Raw genomic sequence first — 27,345 nt, forward strand, 5'->3', positions numbered from 1 at the left:
CGTCCCTTTTCCGGTTTTCATATATAGCATAGGAATTTTCCTGCTCAATGAAGTTACTGTGTGAGCTCTCCTCCCTCTTTTTCTCTCCGTCTCACTCGCCTTGCTCTCTCAGGCCTAAACTGAGAAAAGGATGGTTTTGAAGGGGCCTAGAGGTGGGCAGAGACTGGCAAGGTGTGGGCACTGCAGCCTGCCTGTCCTGCCTGGCAGCTGGAAGGAGCTGGGCCCAGCCGAGGGCCCCAGCAGGAAGGAGACATCGTCACCCACCCAGCACCCTCTCCAGTTTCCAAAGCATCCTCTCATCTATTCCTTCCATCAGGAGGGAGGCAAGGCAGGGATCACTCTCTCATTTCGCAGAGGAGGCAATCAAGCCCCAGGGAGGGGAAGTCACTCACTGGAGGCCCCAGCGGAGGAGCCGGCACTGAGGACCCACCGCTGGGCTCTGACCATTACAGCCCACTGCCTCCCGGGCTTCCCTTGTAGCTCTCCCAGGCACACACCTTAGTGTCCCCACAGTCCCCATCCATGCCTCCACCCAAACACCCTCATCTCTCTGCATTCTGGTGGTTAGTTTCCTTCCTTCTCTGATATGATTAGCCATGGGGTCCTGGGCATGGACCACGTGGACTCGTCTCTCGGTCCACAGAGCCAGCACAGAGCCAGCACAGAGCCCAGCAAGGGTGAGCTAGGAATGAAGTGAACAACAAGAAACAATATCATCAGCAGCTAAGATTTACTGTGGGCTTGTTGCAGGACAGGCACTGTTCCAAGAGCTTTCCATAATTGTTTCATCTTCACACTTGATTCTCTGTGAGGCAGATAATATTATTACCCCCATTTTACAGGTTAGAAAACTGAGGCTTGTGGAAGTTAATTACCACCCCAAGGCCTTGAGGATAATAAGCAATTGGAGTCAGGATTCAAATCTGAATAGGCGGTATAGTGCAGTGTGAAGGTTCCAGCCCTAGCCACACGTCATAGTCACCAGGGAGGTTTTAAAAAGACAGAGGTCTCCCCTCCTGCCTGGCCCCATGGACTCAGAGTCTTCCAGGGTCTGGCCTAGGTGAGTCTGATGCCCTCTCCCAGTCAACAGCTACAGGAAAGGGTTAATGCCCTGGGCTTCGGTATCAGAAAAGACTGCACTTGAGTCCTGGGTCTGCCACTAAGTGGTGTGTGACCCTGGGCAGGCCACTTCACTCCTCTGAGCTGTAGACTAATCTGTACAGTGGGGCAGCAATAGAGACTGGCTCCCAAAGTCATCATGAGAAGGGACAACACAGTGAGGACCGGGTGTGAGGCCCAGCTAACCTGACTGGGGCTCTGTCAGTTCCCCTCACAGCCCCCTCCAACTGTTAGCCAGTAAGGAACTAATAACACAATTGGATAAGTAGGCCCAGCGACTAAACAACTGAGGAGTTTAGCCTGGAGAGTGTGGTGTGACACCCTCATTCTGTGACCCAGGTCTGCTCAGCACCACCCCCTACACACACACACGCACACACACGTGCACACACACAATAACCCCTTGGGCTAGGCAGAGATCAACTCCCGTGCAAGAGCCACACGCGAGCCTCAGGAAGCACACAGAGGTCCTGCTGTCTTGCTGCAGTGAGGGCCTTCAGACCCCGTCTCACCCCCTTCCCCAAACCTCTGTTCCCGGAACCTGGGTACAGAGCCGCCCCCAGGACCACGCGCACCAGGGGGCATGGTGAAGGCCGGCAGGGCTGGGCAGGTGTGAGCAGCCACGGTCATCGGTGAAGAGTTTTGTAGTCAACTCCTCTCGGTTTACGGACCTTCCTTTTCCATTTGGGGAACAAAGCCTCTTTGAGTGTGATGAGGGCCTTGAATCCCGAGGATGACATCAACTGGAATGAGTCACCACTGCCCGCAGGCAGCTCGGGAGCACTCAGCCCCGGGCTCTGCTCTGCGAGGAAAACTCCTGGAAAAGGGGCATGGAGGAGAAGGGGACTTCCGGGGGTACGTGATGGGCACCGGGCGGGAGCACACGGGGACCTGCTGGAAGGGGGCACCCTACAACCCACAGCTCCTGAAAACTCAGGCAGGAGTGTCAGGCTCGGCACTGGGAAGGGACACAGAACCAAGTGCTGGCAGGGCAGGCAGGGCCAGCGTGGACATCTGGAGGAGAGGGTTTCAAACTGCATTCCCCAGGGCCAGGTATGGGGGTGCAGGGTGAGGGAGGGAAGGACAAAGAGGAGGCCACCAGCAGGAGGAGGGGAGGCTGCAGAGTAGGCTTGTCCCCTAACACACACACGTATACAGTTACACTGACACTCACACACATTCATACACATACTCTCACCTAGTCACAACACACCCATGAACACACACACACTGATACATATATTCATACACACACGTTCACACTCACACACACATACACGTGGACTCACACACCTTCACCTACACTCATCCCACACACACTGGCACATTCACACACACAGTCACATACACACACATCTACTCACACATTCGTTCATGGATTCTTTCTCACACATTCACACACACACACACACACACTCATACACACGTGTGCTCACACCAAAGCAACTCAGACTTAATTGGTGTACTGTGTTGGGTTCCAGTTACAGCCCCATTTGAAGAAAAGGTTCTGCAGCTGAAGTCAAACCAACCCGCAGAAACCCGACCAGAAGCTGGGGCGTGGCGAGGGACGGTCTCCGCCCAGGGGCCCACGGCGAGTCTGCTGCCCTCTCTTTCTCCTCTCACCACCTCTTCAAAGGTCTGGAGACCTCTGATGGCACTTCCCACACACAGGTTTCTCTGACGGGGGTCCATTTTCTATACTTTCCCTCTAGTCAGTAAAACCTTCTCAGAATATCAGATTGGGGTCACGTCTTCACAAAGTGTTGAACCCATTTACCTCCCTCTCTTGGAAGCAAAGCTAGAAACGGCTGATCAACAAGTACGAACAGCTGACCTGCACAGGTGATACCAGCGCTTGGCCCAGGGCCTGGCCCAGGGTGGTGCCCAGTCAATGCTGGCTTCACGAACGTCTGCGTGAACGGGTGACGACAGCTCACGTGTATGGAGTCCTTACTGTGTCCTGGGCACCGCGTGTTTTACCTGCATAGCAGTGGCCCTCAACCCTGGCTGCACAGCTGAATCAGTGGGGAGATGTGTTAAAGTACTAACGCCCGGGCCCCCTCCCAGACACGCTGATTCAGTCGATCCAGGCGTGGCCTGGGCACGGCGGTTTGCACAAGCTCCCCAAGTGATGTTCATCACAGCCCCCAGTTCTTCACAACAACTCCTGTTGTTCCCAACCTACAGATAGGGACAGAGGCACAGAAAAGTTAAATACTTTGCCCAAGGGCACACAGCTATCAGGTCCCAGAACAGGTGATGTTAAACCCTCATCTGTCTCATGCGAGGAGTTGAGCCTCCCTCTGCCTCTTTCCAGGAATGTCAGTCCAAGGCTGACCCTCTCCAGGGAGCACACCCTGACTGCTCCAGCCCTCAGTGACCTCGGGCCTGTCTGCCTCTCTGTTCTCATTACCCTGACTGCCCTCCCCATTGCTCTTAGCATCAACACTCAGCACCTGCTCACCAGCTACCAGGAACAGGCTCTGCTGCCAGCGAGAGACAGTCTCTCATGAGCTTCATCTTCTGAGCAGATCTGGGACGGCTGGAGGCTCTGGTCTTGCTGGCCACCAGGCAGCCATTGCTCTCATTTTGGCTGATCTGACATATTTTCAGAGCTGGAAAAAAGGATCTCCAAGCAGCATGGTGCTGGGGAGGAAGACAGCGAGCTCTGGCTTCAAATCCTGGCTCTGCATTTAAAAGCTGTGCAACTTTGGACAAGACACTTCACCTTTCTGAGCCTCAGATTCTACATCTGTAACATAGGAAGAAGGCCATCTACCTTAGGAGAGAGTTTTGAGATTGATCTGAGATAACAGACATAAAATACTGAGCAGAGGGCTAGCAAAAGTAGAATTTAATGAAGCATAGTGGTTGCGGTTATTGTCATTATTTCAATGACATAAGCCTTCTTTTCTCTCCCCTGAACTATTCTCCATAATTGCCATGAAATGGAGCTTTAGGCTATTTTCCCTCTGGGTCTCAGTTTTCTCACCTGCAAAATGGGGTGATACAACCTCCTTCGCTAGGTTGCAGTGAGGGTCAAAGGCGGGTCTGAATGTGAAAATGCTTTGTCAAGGGCAGCCTGCTCAGGTGTAAGGACCAGTTAACATGGACAGGGGGCTCCACACCGGTGTCTGGGGGCTGCGAGTGCTGTTTTTCTCAGATTAGAGAAACTTGAACATGCTGAAATGCTATAATTTGGCCAGTGTCACTTCATAAGCAGACTTTCCTGCCCCAACCTGGGAATGGCTTGAGTAAAATGGGGCCAGTGGAGAGGAGCTGGAACCTGCAAGTTAGCCCCCCACCCCTACCCCCACCCCCAGGCAGGAAGCTGGGGTCAGGCCTAACTGCAGCTGCTAGAAGAAACAACTACACAATAACAGTAATGGCCCATGTTCACTGTCGTGGGTTGAATGATGGCCCTCCCAAAAGAGACGTCCATGTCCTAATCCCCAGAACGCGTGAATGTGACCTTATTTGGAAGAAGGGTCTTTTGCAGACATAATTAAAGGGTCTTGAGATATAGAGATCATCTTAGATTATCCAGGTGTGCCTTAAATCCAATGACAAGTGTTCTCATAAGAGACACCCAGAGGAGATTTGACAGAAGAGGAGGGGACATTGTGAGCACCGAGGCAGAGGCTGAAGCGATGCCGCCATGAGCTAAGGCATGCTGACGGCCACAAGCGGGAAGAGGCCAAGGACTCCCCCCCTGGAGGCTCCAGAGGGGGACGGCCCTGCAGACACCTTGATGTTGGACCTCTGGCCTCCAGAACTTTACAAAAATAAATTTCTATTGTTTTAAGCCACCCAGTTTGTGGTAATTTGTTACAGCAGCCAAAAAACCCAATACATTCATCATATGCCAATATGACCTAGATTGGGTCATTTAACACAATAACGCAGTGAGGAAGGGATTATTATCACCTCTATTTCATAGATGAGGAGACTGAGGTGCAGAGGGATTCCGTCACACAGCTAGTAAGTGGCAGAGACAAGATCTGGACCCAGACAGCCTGGGTTCAAGCTCCAGAGGCTACCTGTTTAACCAGCGGTTCTCCAAGTGTGGTCCCCGGACCAGCAGCATCTGCATCACCTGGGAGCCTACCAGAGCTACAAATTCTCCGGCTCTGCTCCAGACCGACTGAGCCAGAAACTCTGAGGTGAGGGCCATGCCCTGTGTTTGAACCAGCCCTCCAGGTGACGCTGCACATTCAAGTTTAAGACCCACTGCCCTACACCGTGCTGCTGAGGTTAAGGCGGTGGCCTAAGACGGGAACGGAGGCCAGCCGCAGGGAGTCATGGAGCGGGGGATAAGAGCAGGCGGCCAGCAGGAGAGAAATCTGCTGCAGGGCCGAGACCTAGGCACAGGGCTGGGCCGGACTCCAGCTGCTTCCGCCAGGGGACAGACCCAGGCAGGGCCCCAGCCGAGATGGGGCTTCCCTCTGACCACAGCACAGCAAATGAGCGCCTTCCCAGCCAGGCTGATGGGAGGCTGAGGCCCCTGAGTGACTACACCCCACTGGTTGACATGAGGAGGGCCGAGGGCCTGGGCTGAGGCGGCCAAGCGGCCCCAGGCTGGAGGTAAGCAGGATGCTGAGAGGCTTGGGAGCTCCAGCCCACGGGCCTGGGCGTGTCAGGCGAGGGTTCTGCAGCCAGGAGGAAGCTTGTGGCCTCCAGTGAAGCTGGTCCCCAGGGAACGCCTGTCCCAGCAGGAGCCCACGCCTTCCCGGAGGGCAGGCCGCAGCTCCTTCCCTTGCCTCCCCAACATTCCCGTGCCCTGCACTGCGCTTAAGGAGACTGAAGACATCCAGGGACGTCCACTCCAGCCACACTGGGAAGCTGGGCCTCCTGGATGCCTACAAATGAGTCACACCATCTTGCCAAGAAACCCTCCCTGGGTGAGTTCCCAGGAAGCTCCAATTTCCCACTATGTTATTATCTGTTGACTTGCCTCTGTCTCCCACCAGCCTCTGAGCCTTCGGGGGGGCAGGCATCCTGTTCTGGTTTCATCTCTGTATCTCCCAACTTCACTCCCACCCTTCTAGCACAAGGCCTTGCCTGGAGTGAAGAAAAATTGAGCACTGATGGATGAATAATGAATAAATGAACAAATAAAGCACAAGTGAATGAATGAATGAGCTCAGTGGATTCTGGACAAGGGTGACTGTATGCTGGTCTTACCATATCCTATTGATTGTCATCAATCACAAGGAATTCTAATGAATGCGAGCTGTTGTCATGGTAATCCCACCAGCACCATTTAGCTCAATATGCACTTAATAGCCTAGCTCTCACCTGACCCCACTGTTGAGGTACAATATAATGTTAATAGCCACACAGACGCTTGATGTGAACTTTTCTCAAGGCTGTGACCTTCCATCCTTCTGGCTGACCCCTAAGCAGGAGGGCTCTGAACGACCAGGCTCCTGCAAATGCCTGCCCTTGGCTCTCATCCACCGACTGCAGTGGGAACGCCTCTCAAACACACTGGCCTCCTAGACTTCAGACTAAATTCCAGCTGCCTCCACCTTCCCCTCCCTGAAACAAGGCTCTGCGTGGGGATGTGAAGAACAGATGCATCCTTTTCTTCATTATGTGCTGTTAGGGTTTTGAGGTTTGGCTGGAGGCGTCAGAGAGGTGCTCACAGCTTATCTGGGTGTTAGAGCTGGGGCCACTGGACAAGATGGGATTGCAGAGGCCAGCCCTCAAGGGCCCAGGAGCAGAATGATAAGATTACTGCTCCTCGCTGCATCCCCCTAGCCCCGGGGATATAAGGCATTGGGGCGGGAGGGTCATCAAATGGTGGGAGGAGCTTGAAAGAGTATTATAATTCTGGCGCTTTCTAAGTCTCTGAGTAGGGCATGGCCTCTGGTGTTTCTTGAGTTCTTTGGCGTGGCTGACACCATGTGGTCAATCAAACCTCTTAAAGAATTGCTCTCCACAAGCCTCAATTCAGTCATGATTTGCATTACCCTAGCCACAAGGGAGCATGGATTCCTGACAGGGAGGCAGGAATGGGCCTCTCCGTCTTTCACTCTATCCTGGTCCCTGTCGAAGGTTCTGGCCTTGACCACAACCAGCGTCCCGCGGCCAACCTTGTCAGGACTTGGTCCTGAGCTGGACTCCAGAGATTGAGAGGACTCAGACTCTGGTCCCCAAGTAGCTCTCAGCCTAGTAGAGGGTGCAGGACATCAACACAGGGAGTCCTGACACAGTGGCCTGAGCTGAAGGATAGGGCAAGTGGTGAGCATGGCGGAGCGAGCAGAGCACAAGCTGACCCACAGAGTGAGGAAAACCAGGGGTATGCGAGTGGTTCTGGGGGATGGGAGCAATGGGACCCTTAGACAACCTCCACCATTAGAGCAGAAAGGAGAGAATAGGAATCCAGATAAATACAGATCTAGACATGTTAAAGCGACATGCATTAGCTCATTTAATCTCAGGACAATCTGATAAGGCGGGGACTGTTGCTCTCCCGTTTTGCAGATGAGCGGACTGCGGCTGAAGGAGATCCAGGCCACAGAGCTGGTAACTGGGGTGGGTGGGACTCACAAGTGGGTCGTCTGAGGTCCTTCTCAGTTCTTTCTACTCCTAATCACTTTTTCACTTAGGAGATTGGAGCCAGACTGTGGAGAGCCTTGAATGTCAAGGCAAGGAGACTAAAATTTATCCCACAGGCCATGGGGCGGCTTGGCAGGGTTCTGAGGAAGGCTGCAGTTGACCATTTTAGGAGGCTTCACCACTTCACCCTGAGCTGCCCCTGGCAGTTGGGCCCCCTTCCTTTCCCCTGCCAAGAAGAGGGTGGAATTGGGCGATTTGGAATGTAGAGCGAAGGCGGTAGTTTGGCAACAGCCAGAGACATACTTTCCTGCAGCCTCTCAGCACTTGGCATGTTCTGCCCTGGGCAACATCAAGCTGCCCTGGGAACGGCCCGGGCCGTCCCAGCAGATGAGCCTGTGTGAATGCAGACAAGGCAGAGAGGCAGCCGGCAGAATGAGCCCACGGCTTCAGCAGGCACCATAAAATCTCGCCTACACTGACCGAGGCTGATGGAGGCCTGGAGAGCCGGGGTGACCTTCAGAGCTGGGAAGGACCTCAGGAAAGACCCAGTCCGATGTCCCCAAGATGAGAAAACTGAGGCCCAGACTGATGATGTGACTCGCCCAAGTGGCTACAGCACATCAAGTCCCCACAGCTGTCTACTATCCAGGCCACTCTCATTACCCTAAAGAAGACGAGGCAGGAAAAGTGCCCCACATGGTGCTTGTACACAGTAGGTACCCAATAGGGGTGCATTCGAGTCTGTAGAGGGGGCCTGTGGTCCACACATACGATGACTCGGATGCTGTTGAGTAGCGAGAACAAATGACACAAGAACTTTGTCCACAGCTGTTATCAAACACACTGCTGCTTTCTGCAGATTTTCCTGCTCAACTGTGCAGAGACCAGCTCTCTGCGGGATGCTGGAGCCCCATTTGGCTCTGAAATGGGATTTGAGTTTAAGGGAACAGCCAGAACAGATGGTGACCCTAAAGTCATATTTTGAAACAGGCCAACTCTTGTTTAATCTAGATGAAAGTACAGCTTGGCGGCCTCCAAGTGTTTGCTGCAGGAAGAGCCTCTGCACCCCCAGAGGAATGGGAGGGGGAATGGGACCTGCCAAGATGAACATCCAGGAGATGCCGCCACCTGGAGACCCAAAACTAAGGGGGACCTCGGGCGGAGCCGAGGAGGACGAGCCTCACCCAGCAGGTGCAGGAGAAAGCACACGGAATCCGGCACCAGAGAGACCTGCGTGCAAGTCTCTGCTCCACCACCGACGAGCTGGGCACCTTGGGCCAGTTCTTGAACTTCTCTGAGCCTTAGTTTCCTGATCTGGACACAGAGATGACAATACCTAGCTCTCAGGGTGGTAGTGCAGGGTAATGTCAGGTGCCAAGCACATCTTGTTCATCCGTTCATTCATTCATAAATGTTATCAAGCACCAGCCACCACGTGCCTGGCACTACTAATGTTGGAGATCTAGGGTGAACAGGACAGACATGCCCCCTGCTTTGTGGCATGTATGGTCTAGGACTGAGCTCCTCATCCCTGGGCGGGGGGCGGGGGGGGGCAGTAGAATCACCTGGAGGCTTTAGAAGACTGATGCCTGGCTCCCACCCCAATCGGATTCTCTGGGGATGAGGCCCAGACTTCGCTATTGTTTAAAAGCTCCCCAGGAATGCTGTGCAGCAGGGTGAAGCTCATGGCCCAGGGGAGAGCCCTCATGCCCTGAACGCCTCTCTCTTAGGCTCTGTCCTGACCACTCCTCCAGCTTTCCCTGCTGAACGCCTGACACGGCCCCGGCAGGAAGGACCTCTACCCACTGTCCAGGTGAGGAAACCAACGCTCCTTCTGAGCAATTTGCCCAAGTCACAGAGCCAATAAATGGAAAAACTGGGATCCGAAGTCCATTGGACGTCTCCTAAGCTCAGCTCTAACCATACACTGCCAGGCACAGAAGAGACTCAGCATACGTGAATTCCTGTGCCCTGTCTTTCCCCCAACATCCCCGAGTATGGGACAGACTGACAACACATCCACGGTCCAGCAGCACTCCCACCCACCTGGACATCAGAAGACCCAGTTCTAGACCCAGTTCTACGTTTAGCTGTGTGACTCTCGTCACATCCTTGTTTTCTCTGAGCGTCCAGCTTTCCATCTGTAATTTAGGAGAGCTAGGGTCCCGAGAGTCCAACATTTTCTGGGTCCTCAAGGTTCCCAGTGGGTTTTGATGGAAGCGAGGTGTCTGGGGGACCTGTGGGGCCTGTCAGAAAGAAGCCACTGCTATCCAAGGTGCATGAATGGCGAACTGTGCCTTCTCCCACAAGGAGCCACTATGCAGCACGGACCACACTGGGTAGGAGGCTGCCTCCAAAGGGCGATTCTTAGAAACCCTGAACTTGAATGGGACTGGCCAGCCTCCCACATGCATATGCATGAGCAGCATTTTTCACATTCCGCCCAAACTTCCCACGCTAACGCAGGCCCACACACTTATTCCTGGAAAGGTAACGCAGACTGGGAGAGGAAAGCTTTGGGTAGCCTTCAACATATACACTTCTATTCATTCTACTAGCATTTATTGAGCACCTGCTGTATGACAGGCATTGTTCTAGGTGCTGGGGACCCAGCAGTGACAGAGAGACAAGTTCTTCCCCTTGGGGCGTTGACAGTTCTAGCGCAAGAGCTTTGGAGAGCAATGATCTGCTTCTTGTCAATAGCCAAAAAAAAAAAAAAACGTTAATGGAGCCTTCCACACACAAGTGCGTTAGCTATCTGTAGATGGAGAAAATGTTTATACAAGAATGGGTTCCGGCACCCATTGCAATAATTGTTAGCCTCCCCTACAAGTTGGGGATCTCAAATCTATATAGAACATCATCTCCACTAAAGCCTCCTACCACCAGAGAGAGGGGACCCTCTACCTCAGGGCCTAGGCCAAGCCAAAGAGCCTCCCAGAGCTGGAAAATTTAATTTAAGCCTCTCGCTCTATATTTATTTATTTATTTATTTATTTAATTTTTTGTTTATTGCAGTAACATTGGTTTATGACATTGTAAAAATTTCAGGTGTACATCATTGTACTTCTATTTCTGCATAGATTACATCATGTTCACCACCAAAATACTAATTACAACCCATCACCACACACATGTACCAAATTATCCCTTTCACCCTCCTCCCTCCCCCCTTCCCCTCTGGTAACCACCAATCCAATCTCTGTCCCTATGTGTTTGTTTGTTGTTGTTATTATCTACTACTTAATGAAGGAAATCATACGGTATTTGACCTTCTCCCTCTGACTTATTTCACTTTGCATTATACCCTCAATGTCCATCCATGTTGTCACAAATGGCAGGATTTCATCATTTCTTATGGCTGAGTAGTATTCCATTGTGTATATATACCACAGCTTCTTTATCCATTCGTCCCTTGATGGGCACTTAGGTTGCTTCCAAGTCTTGGCTATTGTGAATAGTGCTGCAATGAACACAGGGGTGCATGTACCTTTACAAATTGGTGTTTTCAAGTTCTTTGGATAAATACCCAACAGTGGAATAGCTGGATCATATGGTAGTTCTATCCTTGATTTTTTGAGGAATCTCCATACTGTTTTCCATAGTGGCTGCACCAGTTTGCACTCCCACCAGCAGTGTATGAGAGTTCCCTTCTCTCCACATCCTCTCCAACACATGTTGTTTCCTGTCTTGTTAATTATAGCCATTCTGACGGGCGTGAGGTGATATCTCATTGTAGTTTTGATTTGCATTTCCCTGATAGTTAGTGATTTTGAACATCTTTTCATGTGTCTGTTGGCCATCTGTATATCTTCTTTGGAGAAATGTCTGTTCAGGTCTTTTGCCCATTTTTTAATTGGGTTGGTAGTTTTTTTGTTGTTGAGATGCATGAGTTCTTTATATATTTTGGAGATTAAGCCCTTATCAGAAGTATGGTTTGCAAATATCTTCTCCCAATTGTTAGGTTGTCTTTTCGTTTTGTTGATGATTTCCTTTGCTGTGCAGAAGCTTTTTAGTTTGATGTAGTCCCATTTGTTTATTTTTTCTATTTTTTCTCTTGCCCGGTCAGACGTGGTGTTTGAAAAGATGTTGCTAAGACCGATGTCGAAGAGCATACTCTCCCGCTCTATATTTAAAAGCACTTAACGTTTTGCACTCCACTCCATAATATCTGTGTGCTGCTTCTTTTAATATAAAAGTCTTCTAAATTATTCCCCAGTTATTACTGGACTCCCCACTCCCCCATCCCAACTTACTAACCGCTGAGCAAAATGGATGCAGGAAATAAACAGTGTGGCTTTGCCTGCCACTGTCACACAGCCAAGGACCGCGAGCACACCCAGTTTGAGAAGCAGGTCGCTAAAGGAATGGCTGGGACAAGAGGCGGGTAATGCACCATCCGTATCCCACCATTCCTAAAGGGAGTGCTCCCCTATGTGAAAACATCTAAACACTTCCCACCCGTTATTTCTCCAAGACCTCGTTTCTGTTCCCCGGTGAGAGAATTCTGCATTGTGTTTATGGACGTGCATTCTGAGTACAGAGATCCAGAGACAAAAGTCAAGACAGATAATATCAGAGCTGGGCCAACCTCTCGTTTCACAGACAGGAAGAAACGTCTCAAAGCCGAAACTAACGAGTCTAACTACAGACGGCAATTCTTAGAATCCTTTCCCCACGTGACCTTCACGACCTCTCGGCCAGGCAGCTGTGACAGCCCAGGAGGCTCGGGGTGCCCGAGGCAGGACCAGAGACGGCGCTGGCTCAGGGCTCTCCCTCCAGCCCTGCTTCCCTGTCATTTTCCTGCAAGTCTCTTAAATACACTTCTCTTGTGCAACACAAAGCTAGAGAGTCTGTGCCCCCACCCGAAGCAATGAACTCTCCGCTAAGTAGAGGCAAGAGGAGAGCAGGAAGTAGGACCCAGGGGCCCTCAGCCCGTGGACCCCTGGGCTGGGAGCCAAGATGCTCGCCCAGGGCCAGGCTGGGAAAGCAGCTACTGGATGGAGGTCCTGTTTTCATCCCGGAGACTCCCCCCGCAGCCTCCCCTCCATCACCAAGCTCAGGCCACACACAGGCTGCTGCTTCAATCCTCTTCTTATTCTGTCCCATCTGGAACAATCCACTCCTCTTCCAACCCACTAGCCCCATCCCTTTTCCTGGCTAAATCTCTTCACCCCTCACATCTCATCTTAAATGTCACTCCTTGGGGAGACTTTCCTGACACCCCAGTACAGACTGGAGTGGCCAGGTGTGTCCTTTCATAGCTCCCTGTACTTCTTCATAATGTTTTTTACCATTTACAGATATTTAGAGTTTTTTGTGTAATCCTTTATTTAGTGTCTATGTCCCCCCATTAGATTGTATGTTCCCAAGGGTAGGAACCATGCCTACCTTATTCACCACTTTATGCCCAGCACATACCACAGGTTCCTGTACAGAGTAGGCAGTCAACAAATATTTATGCAGTAAAAGTGAGTGAGCAAATGAATGAATGAAAACCTACCAGGCTATGACAGGCAGGGTGGCGATGTCTACTGAGGCCAGAAACTTTAAGATTAATTCTATCCTACCCACCCACCCTTGTAAAGTCCTTGCTTAGCTGTATTTCACTTTTCCCACATTGGAGTGTGGCTGTTTATCTCCCTCCACGGGCAGGGCAATGATTCCAAAGATGAATGACATTGTCCCAGCCCTCCCCGTCCTTGGCGAGATGGATTGCAAATGAATTCTGACCCCTGATGGAAGGAAACAGGTACCAGCAATGCTGAGAGAGGCCATAGGAGGGTTTAGGGACCACGTCAGCCAGCATTGAGGCGGAACCTCGTTACATGGCCATTACCCGTTACTGAGGGTCTAGCATGTGCCAGGTACTGTCGTAACAGCTTCAGGGACACGATTTCATGTACTCATCACAAGATCTCTGGGATAGGTCATATTATTATCTCCACTCTACAGATGAGGAACCTGAGGCTAGAAGAGGATTAGTAAACATCCAAGGTCACCGCTAGGACGTGCAAAGCCTAGAACTGAACGAGCTCCATCTGATGCTCTAGCCCCAGCACTTCACCACCACGCTGCAAAGGCTGTGTCTCCCACTTCCCCGTGCACACGCGTCACCCGGGCAGGGCCTGGGGAAGGTGGGACTCTGACGCAACAGGCCTGGGGCAGGACCCGGGGCCCTGCATTTCTAACAAGCTCCGGGTGATGCGGATGCTGCTGCTGCAGAGATCACACTTTGATTAGCAGGTCTGTAAAGGAGAAGAGGCGAAAGAGGAATTCAGTGGGGCAGGGAGAGTATTCCAGCCAGGGGAAGGCGCTAAGCAAAGGCTGGGAGAAGGGAACACGCTCGTGGAATTCAGAGACCAGCAAGTAGCCAGGGTGGCCTGAGCCCAGGCAGGGGAGGGACGTGAGGGGAGAAGAAGCCTTGAGCTCCAGCCCCAGGACTGCGCAGTTGAAGGTGCTGTAACGGAAAGCACAGAAGGGTTTAGGAGGGTGTACAATGTGATGGGGCCTGTGTTTCAACGAGCCACTCTGACTGCAGTGAGAACACGTGCCAGAGGACAGAGAGATGGGAGGCCCTATCTCTGAATAGGCCTGAACCCAGAGGGGCACAGGGATGGAGGGGACAGGCTGGATGCAACCGACATTGCAGAGGCAGAGCCAATTTCTTTGAAACAAAGCAATAGTGCTCCTTCCAGGTGCCAAAAATGTCTCAGCCACTCCATGCACTGGAGCAACAGTGCAGAGATTACAAAAGCTGACAGCAGATATAAACTCAGGTACATACAACTCCAACAAAGTCTCAAACAGAACTCCTCTTAGAAATGGGGCCCACCAACCGCTTCTCCCAATCCAGCCACACAGTCTTGGTGGCAAGCTGGCCTTTTCCTTTCTTTGCAGATTAGGTATCTGAGTCCAAGGGTGGAAGTGACTTGGTCAAATTCCCATGGCTGGGCCCAGCACAGAGGAATCCTACTGCTAGGCCCGTGCCCTGCGGCTTAGAGAACACAGACAAAATGAAGACATTCAGCTGTAATTTGATATCAGCTCACACGTGTAAATATTAAACAAGCAAAACCACTCCATTTCTTAAACTGGAAGCTCATATTCTGAGGGGAAGAGGGTGACCCTGAAACGGAGCCATCTACTCGGGACAGTTAAACCTGAAATAAAATTAGAAAATGTGTCACACGGAAAAACTGCAGCGAGAAATGGTTTCCTTTTTTCCCCCTTTTTCATTCTGTGGGAGAGTGAGTAATCTGGCATTTTAACTAGACGGGGGAGAGAGCAGCTATGGTCTCTGCTTTGTACCAAATACACACAGTTGTTGGGCACTGTTGTGCATACTGACTCGTGGAATGGGATGCAGTGAAGGATGTGAATGGGACTGAGTGCTACTGAGTTGAATCACTGCCCCAAAAGGCTGCCAAGTTTGGCCAAACTGAGCTCAGGTATCCTAGAATATTCATGCTGATCGTGCCTTTAGGGACTACCTGGTCCAACCCCTTCATTTCCCAGATGGGGAAACTGAGGTCCAAAGAGAGACAAGGGATTTGCCTAAGACAAAAGAGGGAACAGGGGAAGAGCAAAACTGAGCCTCTGGACTAGTCTCCACTGTGCCCCACTCCGTTGCTTTATTTGTCTCCGGCATACCCTCAGTGGTGGTAGTGACCTGGATGTAGCCAGCTTCCACTGGGTTATTCATTCAACAAGCATTGTCTGGGTACCTGCCAGGGGCCAGGCATGGTGCTAGGTGCTGGGAGTACAAGGGAGAATAACCCCAGTCTGGACTCTCAGGGTGGCCCTCCCCACATTCCAGGCACTCTGGGGGCTGTGTGGTTTGAGGTCAGGCTGTGAGGAGAGAGATTCCAGGAGATGAGGCCAGAACAGCACATTGCTGGGACTTCAGAGGGTCCCAAATGCCATGCTAAGGAGTATTACAATCAGTTTCTATGGCTGCTGTGACAAATGACCACAAATTTAGTGACTGATATCAACACAAATTTATTATCTTACTGTTCTGTAGGTTAGAAGTCCAATACAGGTCTTACTTGGATAAAAAATAAGGTATGAACAGACTGTGATCCTTTCTGGAAGCTTTGAGGGAAAATCCATTTTTTTGCCTTTTCCTCCTTTTAGAGGCCACCCACATTCCTCGGCTCATGGCCCCTTCCTCAGCATCTTCAACACCAGCGAAGAAGGCTGGTCAAGTCCTTCTCCCATTGCCTCTCTCTGACCTCCTCTCCTGCCTCCCTCTTCCACTTTTAGAGACCTTGTGATTACAATGGGCCCAGCTGGGTAATCCAGGATCCTCACCTTCTTTTAACGTCAGCTGATTATCAACATTAATTCCACCTGCAACCCTAATTCCGTAATTTGCCGTGTAACCTAACATATTCATAGGTTCTGGGGACTAGGATGTGGACACCTTTGGAGGGCCATTACTCTGCCTACCACAGGCAGTTAGCATGGGAAGATGACAAAGGGTGTTAAGGCAGGGGTGACACAATCAGAGCAGGTTTTACAGTGCCGTCCAAACGTTAATATGCGTGTGAATCACAAGGGATCTAGTTAAAACGCAGATGCTGGTTTATCGGGTCTGTGGGTGGGACTGGAGAGTCTGCATTTCTACTAAGCTCCCAGGTGATGCTGATGCTGATGGTCCGTGGATCACATTTGAGTAACAACAAGTTAGAAGACAACTGCGGCTGTAATATGGGGGATGGAGTGTAGGGTGGAGAGAATGGAGGCCAGGAGACAGACCTGTGCACTGAAAATACAGACAGAACTAGCCAGCCACTAAGACTGCGGGGCTGGAAGGGGCGAAGCAGCGGCTGACCCAATTTCAGATGGACTTCTGTGTGTGACGCTGTTGAAATTGCATGCAATTTGGTTCAGCTTGTCATCAGCTTTTGCACTTCTGTGCTACAGGATAGAATGGTTATAACTTTTCAGCACCTGAAGAGCATACCTTCATTTTTCTTTCATGACATGTATTCTATCCTCGACATATCTGTTATACCCAGGCCCTGCTCTCCCCCCGACTCCAGCCCCTCCATCATTGGTCGCAGTGGGTGGCTGTGGGTGGTCTTCCAGCAGGGCTGGGGGTTCACACAGACGTTGCTATGGTCAAGGGTTCATAATGCTGGGTTTTCACTAAGATCTCCACAGTCTCAGGCTTTGAATGACTCATTCATTAGTGTATTCAAATGCTCACTGTGTCTGGTTGCTGCCATGTCAGATGCTGAGGAAACATGGATAAACAAAATCTAGAGTTCCTGCCCTCAAGGAACCACAGTGATGTGAGAGCAGGGAAGGAAGGAGCCATTGAACTGGTCACCAATTACAGGCCCGATGCTTATCTCATTACTCCTCACAGTAGGAATTATTGTCCCAGTTTACAGACAAGGAAGAGGAGTAACTGGCCCCAGGTCACTCACCAGGAGGTAGCAGAGCTGAGATGTGAGCCCAGGACCTGGGATCCCAGAGCTCCTGTGCATGAGCTACACCCCCGAGAATCCCTCTGGGGTCCTGTGCCAGCTCTGCCCCCCACACACCTGTGTTGCAACCATGGACCTTCCTCTCTGGGACTCAGGATCACCACCTCTGAGCGGAAGCCATTGGACTGCATCGGTTGTCCTCAACCCTGGCTGCACCTTAGAATCACAGGAGGAGCTTTTAAAACCTGCCAGTGATTGGCCCTCACCCCAGACAAATTAAGAATCCTGGAAGAGGGGAAGGACTGGGCATCAGGTTCCTTCTGAATCCCCAAGGTGATTCTAAGAGGCAGCCAGGGTTGAGAACCACCCAGGTCCTTGTGACCTGAGCTCTCACACTCCACTTTCCTGAAAAACTCTCTTTTCTTCCAGCCCTTACCACAAGCACATGCCACATGGATGAATGAATGGTGGAGGGAGAGCAGGGAGGAAGGACTGCCCGACTCCATTCAACGAAGGACAATTTGGAGCAGTAATGCTGGCACTGCCCCTTTAGCTGTCTTCATTTTCTCCTTCTGGATTACAGAAATAACCCCGCAGCAGTGGACAAAGGTGGGGTCAGCTAGGTATTCTCATACGCTGTTGCACATGAGAGCAGGGAGTGTAAATTACTATTGCCTTTCCAAAGAATGCAATAAAAGCCTTAAAAACAGGCATGCACTAGACCCAACAATTTGTTTTAGGAATATGTGCTGGAAAATAATTGCAGAAAAGGTCAACTACAGAGCTACAAGAATAGAGTCATCACAATAGTGTTTATAACAGTGAACAACTGGAAACAGCCTAAAGGGGCCTAGTTTAATTAGGGGACAGCCGTAGAATGAAGTACTATTTCAATTACAAAGGATGTTAGGAAGAATATTTAGTGTTCCAGAGGAAGTGTCTAGAGGATTAATGAAAAAAACTCCAAGCAACAAAATACAAAAAAAATGATCCACTCATATCATATGTGCATGTTTAAGCAGGGAACATAAACTTGAAAGATGATCCACCAAATGTTACCAGGGTTTATCTTTGAGTCATGAGATAATATGTGACCTTTGTAAGCTCCTTTTTTTCCCATCTAGATTTTTACAATGACTATTATTTTTATTATCAAAATTCTTAATGTTATTGAAAAAACCAATATCCTCTTTCAAAGCTTGCTGACCTCCCTCTGCCTCCCCCACCTTCTAGTGGAAACGCGCGTCCCTACTTTAGCAGCACGCAAACTTGCTTGCCCTTGCATTAGGACGCTCAAGACAAGCTCCCTAGCATTCAACCCAGCTGCTGCACGGTGGTCTCTATCACTGGACTGTGGGTCCCTCCCGGATGGGCACTGGGTCCAGTGCAGCTCTTTAGTCACCCCACCACCCACTCCAGAGGGCCTCGGAAAGAGCAGTCAGCCAGGAAATAAGGGAGGAAGACAGAAATCTACAATAGTAGCCAGAACGCAGAACAGGGCAGACGGTTTTGAGGACTTCAACAGACATTCGCTTGGGGAAGAGGCTAGTTGCAAGAGACCTGCTGGTGGTGGAGGGGCTGTTAAGCTGGGCCCCGTTTGAGTCCCTCAGTGATAGGAGGGGTGACTCCCGGAGAGGCCTAAGGCAGAGCTGCACCCTGCAAGCCAGACTCTAGCCAAGCTCCCCAAACCCAGGAACGGGCTCCCCCAATACCTGAAGTCAGGGGTCCTGCTCACTTGAGAGAGATACCAGGTCCTCAGAACAATTTTCTGCCCTGTCCAGTCCTTTAAGTCATCCATGGCATATACCAAGTGTGAAATGAATCAGACTGGATCAAGTTGGCTTGAGCTGGATTGGACTGGGTTGTGTTGGGTTGGGTTGAGGTCTGATGGGGATAAGGGGTGGGTTGCACTCATTAGGTGACCTAGGCCTCATGTCTCCTTCGTTAGATCTTGCCCAGGAAGGATCTGGAGCTTCTTGCAGGTTCTGTTCTAACCCTAGACTTTTTCTCTCTTGAGTTGGGGTGAAGCAGAGGAAGGTGGTCACTCCGCAAACGCGGCTCCTCTCAACACCTCCGAGCCGTCTCAGCACCCCTGGGCTCTGTGTGGACAGCAGTAGTTCAGGCCCCACAATCTGCTGCTCTGACTTTGAGGCCTTCGGTGCTCACCTGCTCTCCTTACTGCACGTCAGAGTCTTAAACTGAATCCTATTGTAGGATTGCTCCCCTTTCTATAACCCTCAGCTGCCCACCACCATGACAAGACTCCCAGGATCCAATCATATCATGAGACAATTATGTGATAAATCAATCTATACTAAAGAATTTATGACAATGAAGAAGGCAGGGGTGACCAGATTTTAAAACATATTGCAAAGCAACGACCATCGAGACCATGTGGAATTAAAAATATATATATATGCACAAGACAGTGACTAATAGTATAGAAATTCTAGAAAAAATTTTCTATCATTAAAAGAAAAAATTTTAGGGGCCGGCCCAGTGGCGTAGTGGTTAAGTGTGCGCGCTCCGCCCCAGGGACCCGGTGTTCCCAGGTTGGCATCCCAGGCGCGCACCGATGCACCGCTTGTCAAGCCATGCTGTGGCAGCGTCCCATATAAAGTGGAGGAGGATGGGCATGGATGTTAGCCCAGGGCCAATCTTCCTCGGCAAAAAGAGGAAGAAAGAAAGAAAAATTTTATATGGTAACCAGAAGCAACACAATGATGGAGGAATAGTTCACATTTTAATTAGCATTTTGGGGAATCCTGGGTACTGCTTTGGAAAAGAACTGACTTCAGGTTACACCCTAGGTAACCTATGTAATCTACCTAATCTATAGTTCATTTTAAATGGATCAAGCTGTAGACTTTTAAAGAAAACTGGAAAATAAGCTCATCTAGTTAGCTAGCAGGGAAAAGATAAATGTACAACTTCTGACAAAATAGAGGCTATCAGGAATAAGATAAGTGGGGATAAACTTTAAAAATTGTTTATACAATTAGATGGAATGAAAAAAAAGATAAAGAGTAAAGGAACATTAGTGTAAATTCCAGCCTAACTAGTTATTGAATTTACTAAAAGAAAGAAAACTAAAAGCCCCATAATGTACCCTGATCACTCAGCCATGGTCACCCCACAGCTGGCAGAGCCATGGACGCATCAAGATGACTTACACACCACAGAGGACACGGTAAATTGGCACATTCTCTCTAGACCACAGGCTGGACCTACCCATTCGTCCCTCTTTTATTCACTGGAAGAGTTTGCCAAGCGCCCACTCTGTGCCAGGCCCTGTGCTAGGTTCTGGGATTCAGAGTTGGAAAAGGCCCAGTCCCTGCCTCTCGGGGCTTCCCTTGTAATAGGGGAGGCAGACAAGTAGTTAATGGTCACGGTCCAGTCTGAGGAGCCCTGTGGCTGACAGACAGCTCATAGACAGTGTTGGCCCAGAGAAAGACACCCAACACGGGTGGCAGAGCAGGAGGGCTTCCCAGAGAGGAATCTTAAAGGATGAATCGGGGGTTTCCAGGTGGACAAGGGGAAAGGCATTCTTTAAGAGGGACAGGCCTGTGCAAACACAGAGGTGGGACATCACACATCTCATTCTGAAACCTGCCAGTGGTTCCGTGTGAGCCCAAGTCAAGAGGGGCTCTGTGTGAGCGGAGACCAGGAGGCAGACAGGGGCCAGACCACAAAGGGCCCTCTGAGGCAAGGAGCCTGACTCCATCCCAGGTACAATGAGAACCCCGCGAGAGCAATTAAACGGGGAGTGGCATGAGTAAATCTGTATCTCAGAAAGATCCACCTAAATATATAATAAGAAGCATCCAAGTAGTTCTGTTCTTTGTTGGGCGAGTCTGTTTGGGGGAATCTAGTCAAAGGAAATAATCCAAAAAGAAAACAAAGGCCATTTGTCTGAAGATTTTCCCAGGAGCACTGTTTATCATAATGACAAAATGGCCAAAGTCCGAGTGGCCAACTCTGGACAAACGAGGCATGACCCCACCCTCAAGGTGCTCCCATAGGAAAGAAAGATAAATAAAAATATTGACAGTGCAAGGGGGACAGGGCTGATGCCTGGAGAGACAGGTGAAGGGCTGTGGGGGGTTAGTGATAAGAAAGTTCAGCTGGACAGACCCAGGGAAGGCACCCTGCAAGAGGTCCCTTTAAGGTACCTTGAAGCTGGTAGGTAGGATTAGGCCTTAAAGAGAAACGGAGAGTGAGAAAGTGTAGTCTAGACAGGGAGATGAGTTCACACCTTGAGCAAAATCCCAAATACACATGGGGAGCTGTGAGTGGTTCAGTGTGCCATCACTCTGTTGTAAAACACAGAGGCACAGGATCTATCACGGGCATTCCCAACTTTAGACAAAACCAGGAAATTCAGCCAGTAATTAAAACACTACAATCCTGTATATTCATACAACCTCTAAAGGTATGTGAGCCACAGCAGCTCATAGATCAGGGCACAGGTAAGGCAGGTGACCAGTGATGTGAAATCCCAGGTGGGACTTGTACCCACTTCTCTCTCACTCAGGAAAGCACAGCAGACTGCCAGCGAGGGAGAGGGAGGTGATCAGAGGGAAACCCTGAACCTGCTCTGATTAGTATCCAGAATTTCTCTAAAGAAGGTCTACGAATGGCCAACAAGCACACGAAAAGATGCTCGACATCACTAGGCAGTAGGGAAATGCAAATCAAAACCACAACGAGACACCACTTCACACCCACTGAGATGGCTGTAATAAAAAATGGAAAATAACTAGTGTTGACAAGGATGTGGAAGAATTGGAACCTTCACACACTGCTGGTGGGAATGTAAAGTGGTGCAGCCACCGTGGAAAATAGTTTGGGAGTTCCCCAAAAGCTTAAGCATGGAACTACCATATGACCCAGCAATTCCAGAGTTAGGTATATACCCAAAACAATTGAAAACAAGTACTCAAATCTTCGTACACCAATGTTCATAACAGCACTATTCATGATAGCCAAAAGGAGGAAACTATCCAAATGCCCCCATCAATGAAAGAATGGATAAACAAATTGTGGTATATCCATACAATGGAATATTATTCAGCCATAAAAAGGATGAAGTACTGACACATGCTACAACATGGATGAACTTGGACAACATTATGCTAAGTAAAAGAAGCCAGACACAAAAGGTCACATATTGTATGATTCCATTTATATAAAATATCCAGAATAGGCAAATCTATAGAGACAGAAATCAGTTTAGTGGTTGCCAGGGGCTGGTGGGGTGGGGATGAGGGGAATGGGAGTGACTGCTTAATGGAAATAAGGTTTTCCTTGGAGTGATGAAAATGTTTTGGAACTAGATACAGATGATGGCTGCACAGCATTGTGAATGTACTAAATGCCACTGAATTGTACACATGGAAATGGCTGGTTTTGTGTTACGTCAATTTCACCCCAATAAAAAAATTAAATCAGCATATCCAAATGTCCAACAAATATATGAACAGGTGATCAACTTAATTATCAGGAAAAATTAAAACTACAGTAAGATTCTAATACGTACCCATTAGAAAGGCTGACATTCAGCCCAGTGACAAGACCAAGTGCTGGTGAGGATGCAAAGAAATGGGGTCTGTCCTACCAGACTGGTGGCCGTGTACCTCGGTACAAGCACAGTGGAAGACACGCTGCCACTGTCTGCTCAGCTGGAGGATTTGCATACCCTGTTACCCAGCACTCCACTCCTAGACATGGAACCAACAGAAATGCATGCACACGTGCACCAAGAGAAATGTACAAGAATGTTCAGAGCCACACTACTATATTAGCCCAAAATGGAAACAACCCAAATGTTGTTGGAGAAAAATGGATAAATAATGTATGGCATATTAATACAGTGCACTATTATACAGCAATGAAGATGAATTAACTACAGCCACATGCAACAGCACAAATGAATCTCAAAACTTAATATTTAGTGAAAGAAGCCAGACACCAAAGAATACAGTCTGCATTTATAAAGTTCAAAATCAAGTAAAATGGAACGTTAGAATTTGGGGATACATGTTTAGGTAGCAAAGTTATTTTTTAAAAGTAAGGAAGCAATCACTGTAAAAGCCAAGGTGATTACCTCCCAGGGGAGGAAGGGAATAACCATAGCCAAGGTGCACGAGGGAGCTTCTGGGGGGCCATGCTATTTCTTGACCTGGGTTATGTGGATCTTGGTTCTGTGATAAATCATTGCACTGTACTCTTTGTGTGCGCTTCTCTGAATGGAGGTTATATTTCACAATAAAACAGTTTAAAGAAAAGTAAATAATTTGCACATATCAGCACTGTATTATCAGGAACAAATTACTTGTGACATCATCTTCCTGCCCCTAAAACAACCACCTTATCATCTAAAATGGCAGGTATTCCAATGACACTGTAACTTTACGAGCTCAGCCCTGACCCATAAGGGGTGGGTGCAGGGGACAAGGGCCCCTTTGACAAAGGTCTCTTTAAATTGGGTGGGCCAGGAAACCCTCAGGAGCTGAGAAGCCTTGGGACCTTGGGCCTCAGTTTCCTCGTCTGGAGCACAGGCCCAGTCCCCACCTCCTGGAGTGATTGTGAGGACTGGATGAATGAACTATGAACGTGCTCACACTTCTGCCTGAACACACGAGTGGTTTATAAGTGTCAGCCTTATTAAAGTGCATGCAAAACTTGGTTTGCAGGAGGATACTTCCCATGTCTAGGAAGAGTCTCTTCAGAGTCCCAAAGCGACGCTGAGTGCCCATGAGTCGCACATGGCCCTCCCCGGGCCCTGTTCGCTCCTGAGTTTCCCGGCACTCCCTTTTAACATTAGGGATGGGAACAGGACTTCCTCAGTGTTAGAAACAACAGCCCTGACCTGACATCAAGGGATCCAGCCTACAAACGTGGGAAGAGAGAGAAACACCAAAGTTTCTTTCCCCAGAACCCTCTTTCTTTGGGGGCTGGGGTTTGCAGCAAAGTTCACGGAAGCCCACGGAACTCGAAGTGGCCCTCTGCGGCCGAGTTGGCAGTACCCTATATCACATGCAAAATTGCAACGTTCCGGCACGGCCCACGGCACTGAGAAGCCAGATCTGCGCTCCAGCTGCCCTCTGATCTGAAAGAGACGCCAGGCTGGACGCTGTGGCAGGAAAAGCTGTCATCGCGTTCGGGTCTTGCTCCCAAAGAGACAATGGTGTGGGCTGTCCCGGGCTTCCTCAGGCACACAATGAGGTACCCAGGGCCACCCACTCAACCCCATTTCCTTCAGGGGGACTCCCCCTCTCCCCACACACTTCTACTGAGGCTGTGCACTCAACTCCTAAATCCAGACAGGGTCAGAGGCTACTGTTGGGAGAGTGTGGCTCTCCTGCAAAACCGCATGAGAAACGGTTTGAGCAAAGAAGGATCAGAATCTAGAGATCCGGGTTCAAGTCCTGCCTTTTGGACTGGCCACTTCCTAAGCCTCTCTCCTCCGCAGTGTCCTCTTCTGTAAAAATGCCTGCACTGTTTTCTAACACAGCTACCACAAGGATCAAGCCGTAATTTCTATCACTTATTCTGTGCCTAGTATGTGCCAGGGTGTGGAGAGCATACTATTTCTAATCTCTCTTTTAATCTTCACAGTATCCCTAGGAGGTAAGGTAGTCTAATTATCGCCTTTTTTGGATGAGGAAACTGAGGCACAGAGGGTGAGATTCGTTGCTCAAGGTCACTCAACCCAGCCACAATTCAAACCCAGGCAGCCTGACACACCATAACCGAAATCTATTTTAACTCAGACCTACTTTTCGTCCAACCGCCTCTGGGTCCTGGTGGGGAAAGTGAGGCACAGGGAACAGAAAGGACCAGATCCCCTGGCTCCCAGCTCTGCCCGTCGCCCGCAGCGCCACTGCCCGCGGTGGATGGGACTCCCTAGGTAACTCAGCGCTGAGCTAGGCATGGGGCAATTCAGTCCCGTTATTTCTTGCGCCGCAAAAGCGCCAGGTGTCTGTGCTCGCGGTTACGCTTCCACACCTGTGTACAGAGAGGGCACCAGACCTGCCCCGACGGTGAGCCGGCCGGCACGCACGACCTGAGCGCGGGCGCTGGGGGAGCGGGAGGTAACTGTCCCCGCAGAGCCGCTCGCGCTGTCACTCTGCTTCCGAAGTCCCTCTCTGCCCAAGCTGGAGAGGCCGCGCCTAGCTCAGACATCTCGGGTGCCCGGACGGCGCTCCGCCCGCCCCGGCTGCCCGGGGGCTCCCGGCCGCGGCTCGAACCCCCGCACTGCCCGGGGAAGCCGCGGCAGGACGGCCAGTGCGCGCTGAGCGGCGAGGACTCCCTTTTATGTCCAGGAATGAGGCGCGCACCGCAGCCGCGCCCGCCGCCGAAACCAACTTCCCCGGGGTGCGGAGGCGGCCGGGGCCACCCTCAGGCCGGGTCGCTTACCTGTCGCGGAGCGGGTCCGGGTGACAGCCGGGAGAAGCGCGGAGACGGAAAGCAGCAGCAGCGGCCGCCAGCACTGCCCGTTCCTCCTGCAAGAAGCGGCCAAGGGAGAGAAGGTGAGGCGGGCGGGAGGGGCGCGGGGCCGGGGCGCGGGGAGCGCGTCCTACCTTGGCGCCATCTCGCGGGTCTGCCGGGTCCCCGAAGGCGCCGAGCTCTCGGAGGGCGAAGGGGCGCTGCGCGCGGGCCGCCGCTCGCCCTTCCTGCAGGGAACAAAGGCGGGGCTGGGCAGCGGCGGGCAGGCTCCGGCTCCCGGCCCGCGCCCTGACTCACCCGCGCTCTGAAATCCGACTCCGCCGCGCCCTGCTCTTCCCCGCGCGCCCCACCTCGGGCAGCGGCGCGCACTCCCGCCGGGGATCCTGGCCGCGCCGACGGCCTCCCCACGCCCCTTTCCCCTTCGACGGACGCGCGCTCCCCGGCCGCCGCTGCCACCCCGGGCGGCCTTATGTAACCTGCGAGAAAAGTCCCGGGCCCGCGCTCGTCTGGGTCAGCCAGGCACGGCTCCCTCCCGCCCTCACGTCTGCCCCTGTCGGGGCTGCCCCGCGGACGAAGCACTCTCCTTTCAGCGGCCGGTGAAATGCTCTCAACAGCCCAGGAGGCTGGAATCACGGGGATTTCCCTACATGAGGGACAACGAAACTGAGGCTCAGAGAGATGGAGCCAATGTCTCAACGTCACACAGCTGCACTGAGCGCCTGACTGCTGCGCCCTGCCCTGCAGACCTGACACGCGAACCCCCTGAGTGGCCCCCCTTGGGGCTATAGTGATGGTACATATAAATAAATGCAGCAAAGATAATCATAATAAAATTTTTAAATATACCTAATATTCCGAGGTTTTCCTCTCTATACCTTGCTTGCACCCCACCCCCACCCCCACCACTGGAATGTAAGCAACAGGAGGGCAAGAGTTTACGTTAGTTTTGTTTTCTGCCTAAAACAGTGCCTGGTAGTAGGATTTGGCGATAGCATTGGATGAATGAAGGAGCACGGTCTTAGGTGAGACACCAGTCTAGGTGCTGTGATGATGCGGGAGAGATGAACCAGTCCCAGCCTCCAAAAGCCGCCTGTGGTGTGTGTGTGTGTATGTGTGTGTGTGGGGGGGGGGGTCACAGGGCAGACTGTCCCACCTGTACAGAGCTTAGCACAGGGCCTGGCACTGGCTAAACCCTCAAATGGTGACTTTTTATTATGACGATGGTGACCACCAGGCTCAGTAGTGTAGGATCTTTGGGTGAGAGAAGGCATCACTGAGGTCTGCTGAGACCTGGACAGTTCTGAAGCCAGGCAAGCCCCAAGGGCCTCTCTTCTGATGCACCAAGTAGCCACCGTGGGCTTTGGCTCTGGTTGATTCCTGGTTTTCATTTCCAGAGGGCGAGTTACCACCTGCCAAGTGAAAAGGTAATTTCAGTGAGCCCCGCAGAAATGGGATGGGGATGGACATGGTAACTAACATTTATTGAGTGCTGCTTATGTCCCAGGCCCTGTGCTAAATGCTTTTCCTGTGTCATCTCCTTTAGTCCCCACAACAGCCCTGGAAAGGTGGTACTGCAGTGATCCTCATTTCACAGGTGCCAAAGCCGAGGTTTAAAATGTGCCCAAGCTGGTGTATGACAGGTGCCAACACCCGTGCTCTTCACCACTCAGTCATATTAGCTGTCTGTGAACAGGAGGATTAGACCCACTCCTCACCCTCAAGAGAAAAATTGCACTGGAGACACAGAGCACTCAGGCATGAAAGGGTTCCC

General features: G+C 50.9%; 1 protein-coding gene across 2 annotated transcripts in view; it reads right to left on the reverse strand.

The window, feature by feature from the left end:
• Positions 1 to 25,947, reverse strand: part of COL15A1 (collagen type XV alpha 1 chain) — a 109,181-nt gene extending 83,234 nt beyond the window's left edge. Inside the window, exons 1-2 of one of the 2 annotated variants that reach the window (XM_087419414.1) lie at positions 25,709 to 25,947; positions 25,545 to 25,630 (exon numbers count right to left, since the gene is read on the reverse strand). In XM_087419414.1, the coding sequence (XP_087275540.1) occupies positions 25,545 to 25,630; positions 25,709 to 25,719 (97 nt within the window). In that variant the 5' untranslated portion in view covers positions 25,720 to 25,947. The remainder of the gene's footprint in view (positions 1 to 25,544; positions 25,631 to 25,708) is intronic. The other variant, XM_014782019.2, reaches the window with a different exon arrangement.
• Positions 25,948 to 27,345: the final 1,398 nt, after the last annotated feature.

This window comes from Ceratotherium simum, chromosome 29, assembly GCF_057802395.1.
Source record: "Ceratotherium simum simum isolate JZ-2026a chromosome 29, ASM5780239v1, whole genome shotgun sequence".
In the NCBI taxonomy this organism is placed as follows: Eukaryota; Metazoa; Chordata; class Mammalia; order Perissodactyla; family Rhinocerotidae; genus Ceratotherium; species Ceratotherium simum.